At 34.6% G+C, this 14,049-nt stretch overlaps 1 protein-coding gene across 4 annotated transcripts in view; it reads left to right on the forward strand.

Annotated features, from left to right (window-relative positions):
- Positions 1-13,132, forward strand: part of Shal (potassium voltage-gated channel protein Shal) — a 44,530-nt gene extending 31,398 nt beyond the window's left edge. The window contains exons 2-6 of one of the 4 annotated variants that reach the window (XM_013319415.1): positions 8,053-8,215; positions 8,497-8,685; positions 8,835-8,987; positions 9,604-9,666; positions 12,202-13,132. In XM_013319415.1, coding sequence (XP_013174869.1) covers positions 8,053-8,215; positions 8,497-8,685; positions 8,835-8,987; positions 9,604-9,666; positions 12,202-12,300 — 667 coding nt within the window. In that variant the 3' untranslated portion in view covers positions 12,301-13,132. Of the gene's footprint in view, positions 1-8,052; positions 8,216-8,496; positions 8,686-8,834; positions 8,988-9,250; positions 9,284-9,603; positions 9,667-10,586; positions 10,704-12,201 lie in introns of those variants that run through there. The other 3 variants (XM_013319414.1, XM_013319416.1, XM_013319417.1) reach the window with 3 other exon arrangements.
- The last annotated feature ends 917 nt before the right edge of the window (positions 13,133-14,049 follow it).

Here is a 14,049-nt window from a genome sequence, read left to right on the forward strand (position 1 = left end):
GGAAGTGATGGGTATTAAGGGAGGGAAGGTAAGAGGAGTATATGGACAATGGAGTTAGATGATAGGCATGCACCTCGCGTGCAGCGAGGTTCCTCCCCCCTCCGCCAACATGTTTAACGAAAAAAAAAACAAAATTGTTGAAATTATGCAATGATGTTGATAAAAGATAGAAGATTTTTTTTGTTAAATGATGATGATAAAAAATGATGTATGTATGTATATATGTATGAATGTATGTTGATGCGTATGTAAAATGATGAAAATAAGTGCCAGATACAAGATAACCGAGAAATATGTTGCAACTGGACGTTGCTCACCCAACCTGGAATATATGGAATCCCAGGACACATCTGCATCTACTAATATGAATAGCGATGACAAAATGTGAGAAGAGGTCGGCTAACTGATCTAAGAGGCTGTTGTATAAAGATCCATAAACGTGCCAGATACAAGCCAACCGAGAAATATGTTGCAACTTGATGTTGCTCACCCAACCTGGAAAACATGACTTCCCAGGACACATCTGCACCGACTAATATGTATAGTGGTGTCGAAATGTGAGAAGAGGTCGGCTGACCGATCTAAGAGGCAGTCTATGAATGTGTTAAAGAATGTACGATGAAAATTTAAGAATGTATGTAGGTATTTTGTGTAAATATGTATGTTGATATTGCCTAAATGTGTTAAAGAATGTATGATGAAAATGTAAGAATGTATGTTTGAATGATTTTATAAGTTTGATTAGGTATTTGCTTTGAGTATAAATCATTGTAATAAAAAGAATCGAATGTTTTCGAAAAAATGACTTGTGCTCGGTATATTGAAATTTGCAAGGGTCTAAAGGTCGCATGCAATGGCTGCGCGCGCGCCGACTATGCGACAAATAACTACCGAGTGCACAAAAAGTAATAAGATGGATTGTGAAATGTAAAATGAAAAAAAAATGTCTCGTACAAAAGGGCCAAAAAAAAGGAAATGAAAAGAAAGGAATATGGAACGGACTCACAAATAATGTCGTCTTCTTTATTTTGATGGTGATGATGATGATTCCTTTTTTGCCGGTCGAAGGACCATATGTTGAGCGAGTGGACTGTATGTTGTAATGAAAGGCTGGTAGGTTGCTGATGATTGTAATAAGAATAAAAGATGTACAAAATAGACAAATATGATTGATGTGTCGGCGCGCAGAGTGCTGAAGCGCAACTGAAGGTCGCGGTGTGAGGGCGCGCGGGGCGGCGGGTGAGGTCTGGAAGGGACCCCCGCGCTGCTTCCCCGCCGGTGGTGCCGTAGTACGGAACACTCACGTATATTCGTCCGGTGGCGGCACCGACTAGTTTCGAGCCTATCAGTGAGCGACGGGCCGCGTCCGCGAAATAATACCAGTACTACTCATCCCGATGAAGGGCCCCCGATGGGCTCGAAACTAGTCGGTGCCGCCTCCGGACGAATGTACGTGAGTGTTTAGCCGTGTTTATATATCAGTTTATTTTTAACTTCCAAATACTAATTCGCTAATCTTTATATATATATATATATATATAATTCTTCTGTGCGTGTGTATGTCACTGAACTTCTCTCAAACGACTGGACCGATTTTGATGAAATTTTTTGTGTGTGTTCAAGGGGATCTGGGAATGGTTTAGATTCACAATTTTGTCCGCTGGACAATGTTTTTTTAATTAATTTTTAATTTATTAGTAGTTGTTGATTTTGGAATGTTTTACATTGGATCCGACAGACGGCGCTACCATCGCAGTGTCAAATTGTCAGACAACGTCTGTCGGGTCCGCTAGTAAACTATAATAATATATGTCGCGTAAATATGTTTGTATATGTTTTACTATCACATTCAGAGTGGCCAGATATTTATAGACTATGTTTTACACTGTCCAGAATATTACTATTGCATAAATTTTACGGCTTTCTCTATTGCGACTGTGTGGATTTTCATCATCGTAAATTTAAACACTTTTAATTCTAACAATTTTTCTCAACATAAATCTGCATTTTAATGACTCTTGCAGCTTTAAAAGCTTACACAATGAGTATTCGACAAAAAGAAATCAATATCGTAAGAAAACAATGGAATAGTTTTTAGTAAAAGAAAGAGAGAAAGGTAACATTTGCTTTCATATATTTGGGTCACCTTGGAACGTTTACTTTTTTATTTTTTATAGATGATAAAACTTGGCCAGTATTCACTTTTGAATATTGTAACACTGGCAGGCATATCATTTTGAAAAATAAGGTTATTTAACAGTGGTAGAGTCAACAGAAAACTTTATGAATGGCCACTTACAAAACAAACGTAAAGTGGAATTCCGCGGCATTTTTTAATTTTTTTTTTCGTTGTTGACAACCCTACCGCTTGATTTATGTGCAAGCTGTTTGTTTACAGCTGTACTCAAGCTACTTCAGAGCAGTCACAGACGCTTTGTGACTTTGAACGCAGCTAAGTGCTCGTAGGAATGATATGTTATGCATAAAGCTTGATGACTTTTACTCGGTCGTGTAATAATTGGAGTACATGTCTGTCCATGTTAATGAATAGCCTTATAGCCGTTGATTTTGGTCCTATTGTCAGATGTCATCGATGACTCAGTAGTTAAGCACTTGAGTTGCTAACTGCAGGTCCTGGGTTTGAATCCAGACATGTACTAATGATGTTTTTCGTCCAATATACGTACGATGAAGGAAAACATCGTGATGCAACCTGCATGTATCTGAGAAGGGATTCAACGATATGTGGGAAGTCAACCCTCACTGAGCCAACATTGACTATGGTATGTCACCCCTAACTTAGGGTAGGCTCCGAGCCCCTTGATGGGGACGTATAGTGAGCTGATGATGAATACTTATAATACCGTTTTATAATTTTCATTGTACGTGTACAAAAATTAGATCGACCTAATCTTCTGTGGTCTTGTCTGTGTTATACTAAGCGTTTGTTTACGCCGTCTCTCCGCCTGTCTAATGTGGTTTCGGCCTAATTTTATGTGCATCTGTGTTATATTGAATTAAATAGAATTGCACAGAACAGAACTGCACTGTCATATAATTTTAGCTGTACTGACAAGATTCTTCGAGAAGCGAGACCAGTCTTTAATTATAATTAAACTAGGTGTCGCCATCGGCTCCGTCCGCGCGAAATAAAAAAAACAAAATGAGTAGCATATGCGTTCTTCCAGAATATGTTCTACTTATATACCAAATTTCATCTTTACCTTCCTAGTTACCTTCAAACTAACATCCGTCCATCCGTCTAAACATTCGCATTTACAATATTAGTATGATACGATCGTCAAACAATTATTGTCTTTACAATAATTTTTAACATATTGTTTTTCTTTCGACGGATTCGCGGGCAACATCTAGTTAATTATAAGAACACAGTTGTTAAAACCAAAGTTGTTTAAAGTTGATGTATGCTCGTTAGCTTTTTGATTTGATCTACGGGAACTTGATTGTGATGTAGATTAGAGGGCGCTCGTGTCGCGGAATACATTATCTATGCAGATGTGACGCCATTTTAGTTTTCACACGTCTTTGCTTCTCACACTTAACATATAAGTGTGAAAGAGATAAATAATTATTGTTTATAATTTTTTATATATTTAACATGTAACAAAATAGAGTAATTTTCTTTAGTAATATTTTGTGATTTGAAGAAACAATATCCAAAGATTTGATATTTAACTGCAGTCAGTTTCCTTAGTCTAATAAAACTGAAGCTAAAAAACTCTACATTTTATATAGAGTGCAGTGCTGCATATTAAAATTCCTCAAACAAAAACAGGAAGCAAGCCCAAAAGAAATAAACGTTTCTCTAGTAAACAATTGCCCTACCAGCTGACTGCGGATAAACGCAATGCGGAAATTCGAACTTTATTCCGTTTAAGTAAAGTTTAATTTCCTTTGTTTTCAGCAAACGGTATGGCCTTGGAAAAGTAATACTAGAACATACAGATGAAAATATTTTCTCGGAATTTTTTTTTTAATTTTTATCATTATTTATTCTACTTCAATTATGACTTCTTACTAATATTATAAATGCGAATATTTGTATGGATGGATGTTTGTTTGAAGGTATCTTAGGTAAGGAAAGGCATAGATGTAGAACACAGTCTAGAAGAACACATAGGTTACTTATCAAGATTTTTTTTTAGTCCTGCTAGAAGGTAAACTCAAGTCTTTGAAATCTTAATGAGCTTCACCTTTCTACACTTGCTGGCTTCTTTCATTAAATCGATGATACATTGATGGATTGCTTATGAAAAATTCAGACGACGATTGCTCTTTGCCTTGCGTATTTACCGCTTCAAAAGATTCAATTTGAAATAAAAAATACACGGGAATACGGAAATTAAAATGTCATTCCGAGAAGATGAACATCTACGTTTTTTTTTAAATAAATATACTACAACTTCGTATTTAAAATTGTTTTATGTTATTAAATAAATGAAGTAATAACTTAACTTGTACTTATTCGTATATTGCATATATTTTAAGTGCAAAAATTGGATGTACAGATTATAAAAGATATCTCGAGAACGGGATCTCGCTGTCATTTTGAATTTAGAACACAGAGACGTTTATGAAATTTGCAAGTTTCTAATTAGACTTTATTAAAAAAAAAAAATTTTTCTTAATGGCCATGACGATCTAATACTAAGTATATTTAACGTTTGCAAACGCCATTAAAGTTGAAAAATAGTTTTTTTTTTATATCATAAGGTTACAAACGAGCGAGCGGCCACCTGAAATAGCGGAAAGAGTGAAGTGACCGTTGCCCATAGACATACGCAATTGCGTATACGTTGCCTACCTTTAATCGACGGAGGAGACGATGCACGGAAAGAAAATATTTTCCCTTTCCATGCATCCTCTCATTCGGAAAGTCCACTTCCACTTCCCATCCTTTCCTTATAAGAAAAAGGGTGGGAAGGGAAAGAGGACTAAATTAGGCCTCCGGGACGCACACTCATCAGACGGTACGCGGAATTGCTTCCACTTCACGCCTGTCTTCTGTGTGGTAGCGGTATTTCATCGGGCGAACCGGGCTACTTCGTGCGAAGATGTTAAAGCGGACTCTACCACTTTTGCTACAAGCTTTTTATTGTTGTTAAAACTTCGGTTACTTACATAAAAATTGATAGCCTACTTCAATGAAAAAAGCGTTTAGAACAAAGAAAAGGGAAGTTATTATCATCTGTAAACATCACGTGTTATCTTTTGATGTTCCTTTGTTAAGAGTTTTATTTATAATAAGGTAAGATGGTTCAAATAATTGAGTAAACAGTTTACAGACTAAATACAATTTACGATTTAACATCGTTTAGTGCGAACTAACCGTGAGTTTCAAAATAGGGCGATTTGGTTGTTTTTTTTTGTTTAATATACAGAAATCGATAAATTTTATTTCTAATTAATCGTCACTAGCCTAATGGTCAAGAGTACGGATTTCCGATCACGAGGTCGGGGGTTCGATCATCACACGTAACATCACAAGTAATCCATTGAACCTTCAACGTATCATTAATTAACTAACAAGTGATAAAAATTGGGTCATGACGTTTGTAAAGTGTTGAAAAAGACCCGTTTGAAGATTTTCATAATCATCAAAGTTTACGAGTTTCTTTATGTATGAAAATGTATTCACACAATTTATACTCTTGTTTTTCTTACTTTGATTTATTTATATGTCTGAAATTTCGATAAGATAAAGTTATGCAATTGTGAAATACGTCATAGTGTAGTGGTCTTTGTTTCTTTGCAAACGAATTCAATTCCATTCTTAATATATAATAATAATAACACAGTAATATTTAAGAAGCTCCATTAAAATTGTGAGTTTCAACTGTACAACATCTTAGAAACCATATTGTTATTTCATTTTTTCCTAAAGAGTGAAAGTGATGGCAATATGTTTTCACAAATGTTATTCGGAAGTGGAAACCCACACTAAAGCTCCTTTGTTCTTTCCCTTTGTTTTGACTCTGACTTTCCTTATTAACATCTATACTACTATAAAAAAATTGTATTTAGTTGTATAAACTCAAAAACTACTGGACCGATTACAAAAAATCCTATGCCTTTAAAAAGCTATTATATATTATTACAGTTAGGAATAAAATCCGAAAATGTGACAGTGTCCAACACTAGACTTACTAAAATGTCGACGTTTATGTCCCCTCACTAGTCATTCTGACACCGGACTTTGTAACGAAAGCACGTGATCCTCGACAAAGGATTCTAATTAATAAATGTCTAAAATGACTGAGTAAGATAGACAATATTCATAACTAGTTTTTTTAATTCTGCTCGGACCAAATAGTAAACAAAAGCTAGTAGCCACCAAACTCATTTCTAACGATAAACGATTACACGTGGAATAATAAATAAGACGCTAAAGATTCCTGGCACTTGTCCTTTTTAAACGACGGTAGAATATTTAACGGCTCACAAACAGCCAGTTGGTTGCCAATTGTTGAATAAATCAATAAGAACGTGGAACTGAGAAAGTATTAAATGTTGCATTCGACATTCAAAAAGACTTATGCTTTTTTAAGTAATTAAGGGACTTCAATAATGAGTTTTTATATACTTCATTAAAAAAAACAGTAATTAAGAATTCATCATCATCATCATCAGCACACTATACGTCCATACCGAGGGGCTCGGAGCCTACCCTAAGTTAAGGGTGATTAGGCCATAGTCAACCACGCTGGCCAAGTGCGGGTTGGTTGATTTCACACATATCTTTGTATTTCTTCTCAGATATGTGTAGGTTGCATCAAGATGTTTTCCTTCACCGTAAGAACGTCGGATAAATGTACATATGTAAATCAGAAATCGAAAAACATATTGGTACATGGCGGGATTCGAACCCAGGACCTGCAGATTACAAGTCAAGCGCTTAACCCCTGAGCCACGGATGCTCTACATGTAAGTGCATTGAAACATTGTGTAGCATAATAATAGAGATAGTTTCCAGTGGTGGTCGTTTGTGCCAAACCAAACAGATTTCTCTAGTGGTTTACTTGTCTGTATTTGTTTAAACATTTAATATAGACATTGTTTTACTGACGTACGTTATGAAATGTTATGTGATTGTGATTACATTTGAGAGGTTAAGTAACAGAGTTTATGATCTATTTATTATTCAAGAATGTTTTATCTAGAATTAACTATACATCAGTATTAAGACGCATAGCACTTTTTTAAAATCTATAACTTAAATATTATGCGCTCTCACCGTTGATTTCCGAGACCAAAATTTCTGTATGAAACATATCGTCATATCTGTCATTATCTTTGACAAATCCGAGATAACATGATGTTTTAAATGGGGATTTTTGTCTTGGAAACCGTCGGTTAGTGCAGACTTATTTTATGCTTCAGATAATTTCTCGATAAGCAAGTAAACAAAAAAAAAATATTGAGTAATATAAAGGAAGTCATTAATGTAATAAAGAACAAAGTAAACTGAAGGAAACATTACATTTTGTCGTTAGTTATCTTAAAAATATAATTTTTTCATAAAATAAAAACACAAAAACATAACGAGGGAAGTTAGCATGAAGCATTAAGCATTTATACCTTTTATATCTTGAGAAAAGTGGCGTAGTTTTCAGTTTCCGCCTTTCTTTCAGTACCTACCTATGTGACCTAGAAACCTACTTTAAAACGACGAGTGTGTCAACACAGCTTTTTGTATCTAACCAATTATTTTAATGGTCACATTAGTTTAGATTGCATCATTAACTACTTTAAAAGATAAAGCACGAAATATAAATTATAGTTAATCATGAATTTCATTAAATCTTCTCTGGAGCGTTTTCCAATATCCAAAATCAATAGGGAAGAAATTATAACGAAAATTTTTATTGACTCTACATTTCTACACCATGTTTTATCACATGTCAGTTGAAACGCGTGAAAATTATCATCTTAATTAATTTAAAGCGCCCATTGTCTCATGAACATACTAAAGAAATGACCCAATGAAGTAAGGTCTTAACCCATTGTCATAGAATACATTTATGATTCCAGATACGGTGACATGGTACCGGGAACAATCGCCGGTAAGATAGTGGGTGGTGTGTGCTCGTTGTCCGGAGTACTCGTCATCGCTCTGCCCGTGCCAGTCATCGTGTCCAACTTCTCCCGGATCTACCATCAGAATCAACGTGCTGACAAGAGAAAGGCGCAGAGGGTATGATAAACAACCTTATCTCAAAATTTTTAAAGTCTTTACATAGCATAATATTAGAAAGAGATTAGATAGAGGAACAAGCAAATCAAATGTTGATAATATACTGATGTACGAACCCATAGTCATTAAAATTAATTTGATAAACTATTGATCCTTTAGAGCATTTCATTCTTCGTACGTAATACGAGTCGTACCACATATAGAAGGTTTATTATTCTGACATGGCACTAAAGATCCATCTTCTTTATATAGTATTAACTTTGGACTATAACGTATTACAGAAAGCGCGCCTGGCCCGCATCAGGATTGCCAAGGCTTCGTCAGGCGCGGCGTTTGTGTCCAAGAAGAAGGCTGCTGAGGCACGCCTTGCCGCTCAAGAGTCTGGCGTCGAACTTGACGACGCTGGACGGGATGAAGACATTTTCGAATTGCAGCATCATCATCTGCTGCGATGCTTGGAGCGTACTACTGTTCGTATACTCTTTTACTTTCAGCTCATAGCGAATCGAATAAGTTATGTCTCTTCTACTCACAAAATTTCAATTAAATCTAATTGAATTATCAAATAAACTTTTATATTATACTAGTACCAAATACATTTATGATTTTAAATGTTTAGGATCGTGAATTTGTCGAAATGGAGAATCCGTACAATGGTGCTGCAAAGCGCCCCGGCTCACCTTCCCCCCTAGCGTCGCCCGCGCATTCGGGCCGCGCCCCAGCACTGCTCGCCTGCTGCGCGCGCTGCGGCTGTTGTCCTCAGAAGTACCAGGTAACTTTACACACCGAGCTTTATGTGTAGAATAACAGCTTAATAAAATAATGAAACATGGGTGGTGCATTTCTCAACCCAAACGGCATTTTGCATAAAATTAAAATCTTTCAAAATTCATTGCAATACGTAGTGTTACAATATTACTAATAATTCAATTGGTTTTCACTAATATTATTTGTAGAAATTCACTAGCAAATACGATGTATAATAACATGTTTTTTTTTGTTTCTATTGTCAAACTAATACACAATACATTTCAGAAAACAGCAACGTCGTAAACGTTAAAAATAAAGACGATAATAAAATCGAGGTATGTTGAAGCATCGAAGAACAAACTAATATTTGTTGGAACCATGTTGAGCAAAAACATTCCAACATGTTTCTAACAAACTTTAAATACGAAAGAACTGTTTTCTTCTGTTTAATATGTTGCGGCAATCATCATGCATCTAGTTTATTTCAAATGTGTAGTGACATAACTGGCGATACTTTATTACTACCTTAAATAGGAAAATAACTTGTTCATTGTGAGATATCTCTGTTTTATTGTTAGCCAACTTCAATTGTTTTAATTACTCAGTACACTTTGTATAAAGCAATGTTTTCACAACAGAAGCGCCGTCGTTCCGTAAGGTGCATCAGTCCGATCGGGCTGGCCGCGCGGCCGCGTCGTGAGGTACAGACCATTCCGCACTGACTTGATGTCAAACCAATTTCGTATAAGATTGTTTCTATGGCCAAACACTTTCAATACAATCTCTGACATCTGACAGACATTAAATTTGATTTGTATCAGGTTTTTTTTGATAGGCCATAGAAATTGATCTCCATGAGCATACGTATTCCCTGTTGTCGCTTCGCCAGTGTGGTTACGACGTCTTGCTAGAGTCCGCTATTTGTCCCTTTCGTGCTTAAGGCGGAAATACTTCAGTGGGAACAGCTTTCGCCTTATGTAAGCACATTTTGTTATCTATATAAGGTGCTAATTCACATAGTATTTTTACACAAATAGGTTGGAATTGAGCACCAAATGATTTGCTATTGCTATTGGCCCTTTACGATATGTATTGTCACCCTGGACTCGGAAGCCGAAGTAATTCCTATTAACATGAAATGTATTGTCCAAAGTCTTATTTACGTGTTTATATAAAACATTATTTCACAAAGCATTTATTGAAGGTAATAAGGTAAGTATACAATATGATGATCCTAAGTTTATATCCATTTATCCTACTGTTACATAAATGATGTCAAATCTGTTTAGTGTCCTACCATATTGTGCTATCAACAGGTAATGATGAATATATTTAATAATAACGTAGAAGCCATGATATATATTATTTATACATTTAGATATTATAAATTGGAAAACATTTTTTCCATTCGAATTTCAAATTCATGAATTTCATGATTATAATTTGGGTCAATCATATTAACATTTTCCAACATCCGCCAATTCTTTTACACTACACAATACACTGACTTACTTAATATTTTTATCTAATAGTTAATTTACAAATACAGCCAATCGTAACCAATGTTTGAGCAAACGTTTGTGCATTTAACGAATATTCGGTATCCAATTGGCTCTAACAGGTCCTGCTATTAGATCCTGGTAGGAAAGGGCGCGCACGAGGCAACCGTCGGTACACTGCAACCTCTCGCCCCTCTGACACGTCAATGTCGGCCGCGCCCAGTGAAGACCCTTTACCAGTACGTCCACATGATTTTACCATGCAGCGAACCTTGACGACAATTTAAAAAAATGTTTTTTAAAATTTCAAAAATATTACCAAACGTATATTTGGCATTATACAACGTGTACACAGACTACAAATCAAGATAATATTCAATTAAATTAAATTATTTATTTATTTATCTCTACAGATTCGGCCAGTGTCATATGCTTGATCATTTATTCTCGTTCGGAAGAGACCGAAATGAATCAATATATGACATGACAACTAGAAAAAAATGATTTAAGAAGTTTTTGCATTCTGTTTACACATTGTATAATCCAAAATTTGTTTTAACTTGTATAATTCGATAGTATTCGCTGCGTGGTAAATATTTGTGGTAAAAGAGATGTATTTGAGGCTTTAAATGTCTGCAGGGTGTTGGCTGCTAAAAGATTTTGCTTCATAATTAAAGATTATTGTAAAACTTTCAATGTCTTAATGTATTCTTAAGCTTCTGCTGTCGTATCGCTGTAAGTCAAGTGTATTCTTGTATCCGTCAAGTGTATATTAAATGTTATGTATAAGTATTTATGTAATAAATATTGTGACTGAATCACATCATTAGCACATAAATGTTATTCTAAATTTAAATAGATATTTTCATTATATAAGTAAATACATAAATGCTAGTGATGTGATTCAATAATTAGTAGATCCAACAGTGTTGTATATTTTAAATGATTTTAGATATATATTAGCGTATACATATGTGAAACTAAACAATCTCAAAGTCATGCCAACACACTGCACACATAATTGGCAGACATAGGCTGTTTGAATCCAAGACTTTGTTTACATTTATAACGGTTAACTGTACTAACATTTTATCAGTCATTCACATACGAGTCAATTTCAACACTAACAGTATTTGATAATCAAAATTACATATAAACAATTTCGGTCGTAGTTAAACTTCACACACTAATGGGTCTACATATACAAATAAAAACAATATTTTTTCTTTTTAATTGGCATGCTTTGAGCACATTTTACACACTCTTGCTACTTGTCCCCCACTTTTACATGTCGACACTTCATTCTTAATCCTTTTTTCTATTTCACTCTCCTAAATCACGTCAATGTTTTCTTTTTTAATTTCCAGTTTTCTGGAATTTGCTTTAATGTTAATGCTTGTGCGTCTCCAAGAAGCGAATTTATTTGTGTAGATAGAAATAATAATAATTTTTACTTTTAAAAGTAATTATTTAAATAATTCAAAAGTTGTCAGATTACAAAATATTTATCAAATACTTTGTTTTGGCAATCCTTTGCGGAATAATAAAGATCGATACTTAACGATTAATGAAAAATAATCACAGAAATAAAAAGAGATATTGACAATAATGTGACCAACAAAATACTAAGAGCAGTTACAGATTTAGTTACTAATGCTTATCAAGTTACAAAAAGAATTAAAGATAAAAATCTAAAATTAACTACAGTATTAAAGTATTTCTTTTATGATTTTACAGCAAGCATGTGGCAAATACATTCCGGCAGGCAGCACAGTGCAAGGTAACCAAACGGGTGTCGCAATGGACGGGACTTACCTCGTAGAGGCATCCTTCTAGGACCCAACCACTAGCGCTCATGTCGAGAGCTATGTGTGACTTGTGATTGTGTATACAAGTTTGGACTTCAACAAATGGATGAAGATATAGTGCAATGACATTGCTAAATTTTGACAATTACTAGGTTATGAGCCTTTATGGTATTTTTAACATAATACTGCCTATTAATATCAAATTTGTATTTTGTTTCCAATTTCCAATGAGGTTTTATGGATTTGAATAGTGGTTGAGGAATAGACGATTTGCGTCGCTATCGGAATATAAATTAAACGTCCTATTCGATGTATTTCGTATAGTTGATAATGTTTAAGACTTTTTAATCTCTCAGAGCGGACACGCTTGTATAGAATCGAAAATCTATATGTGATTCTTCGTTAGAAAAGACAAATTTAAATTCTCTGTAGTCAATAGTTCGTGTCATATCAATTTCTTCATGTATAGACTTCTGATATCCATTCTTTATTGTCTTAATATTTTCCTATCTATGTCCCTTTCCCTTCCACTAGAATTCTAGTGCCTTCGTGAGACAAAACATTATTGTTACTCGGTGTTAGTGAAGAATAGGAGTTAGATAAATGTTTATTAAATACGATTAAAGATACGAGAAGTAATGTGTTTGTGGAATTTCCTGAGAAATAAAAAGTAAACAATCATAGTATTGTGATGTACAGTTTCTTGTAAAATATTAAATTGAAAATTAGTTATTTAAGTATAAATGAGATTGTAGATAGTATATCAGCCAACTTTAACGATATTATATAAATAATTAATCATATGTTATCGAAGATTTAAATGCAAGCATTTTTTTATATCATAATGTGGTCAAACGAGCGAGCGGCCACCTAAAATCGCTGAAACAGCGAAGCGACCGCTGCCCATAGTAATACGCAATTGCATACGCGTCGCCCACTTTCAATCGACGGAGGAGAGACACACACAGAAAATATTTTCCCTTTCCATGCATCCTCTCATCCGAAAAGTCCACTTCCACTTCCCATCCTTTCCTTATAAGAAAAAAAGGGTGGGAAGGAAAAGAGGACTAAATTAGGCCTCCGGGACGCACACTTATCGGACGAAACGCGGAATTGCTTCCACTTCACGCCTGTCTGTATGGCAAAGTCCAATCCAAAAACAAAACCAAGTCAAGGTCATCTGGACCGGTAAGAGGCTGCCCTCAGAGTTCTATCAGAAAATAAGTGACACCAACATGGGCATAAATAACAAAAGATAGAACAAGACAGCTATATTAAAACAAAGAACTTATTACATCTGTTTTATAGAGGTCGCTAGTGAGCTGTCTAATTTAGTTTGACATATGTCCACCGGGTCAGTTAACTTAGTAGCGTTATACTTTGTTCCTAACCATTGTAATATGAATAATTAAAAAGCGTTCAAATAAATATTGAAACTGTCATATTATGACGTCATAGCTTCATATTAAATCCTTTTTTAAGCTTAACAGTTCGAATTAGATTTGATGTTCCATTTTTTTATTTTAAATACATAAATATGTTTTATTATACTGTATTTAAATCTTTGAAATGTAATTTGATATTTGTGTTATGAAAATCTTATGAATGGTATATAAATAACACTATTTACTACATAATGTAAAAGTTGGGATAAATACATAGATAGATGAATTTATCGTGTTAATTAGAGAATTATTAAAATAAATGTTAACATTCTAGGATATAAGTAATATGACTTGTGTTTGAAACGTTATGTTACCAACAGATTGTGTAATTC

The sequence above is a fragment of the Papilio xuthus genome, unplaced genomic scaffold (assembly GCF_000836235.2).
Source record: "Papilio xuthus unplaced genomic scaffold, Pxut_1.1 DF826159.1, whole genome shotgun sequence".
In the NCBI taxonomy this organism is placed as follows: domain Eukaryota; kingdom Metazoa; phylum Arthropoda; class Insecta; order Lepidoptera; family Papilionidae; genus Papilio; species Papilio xuthus.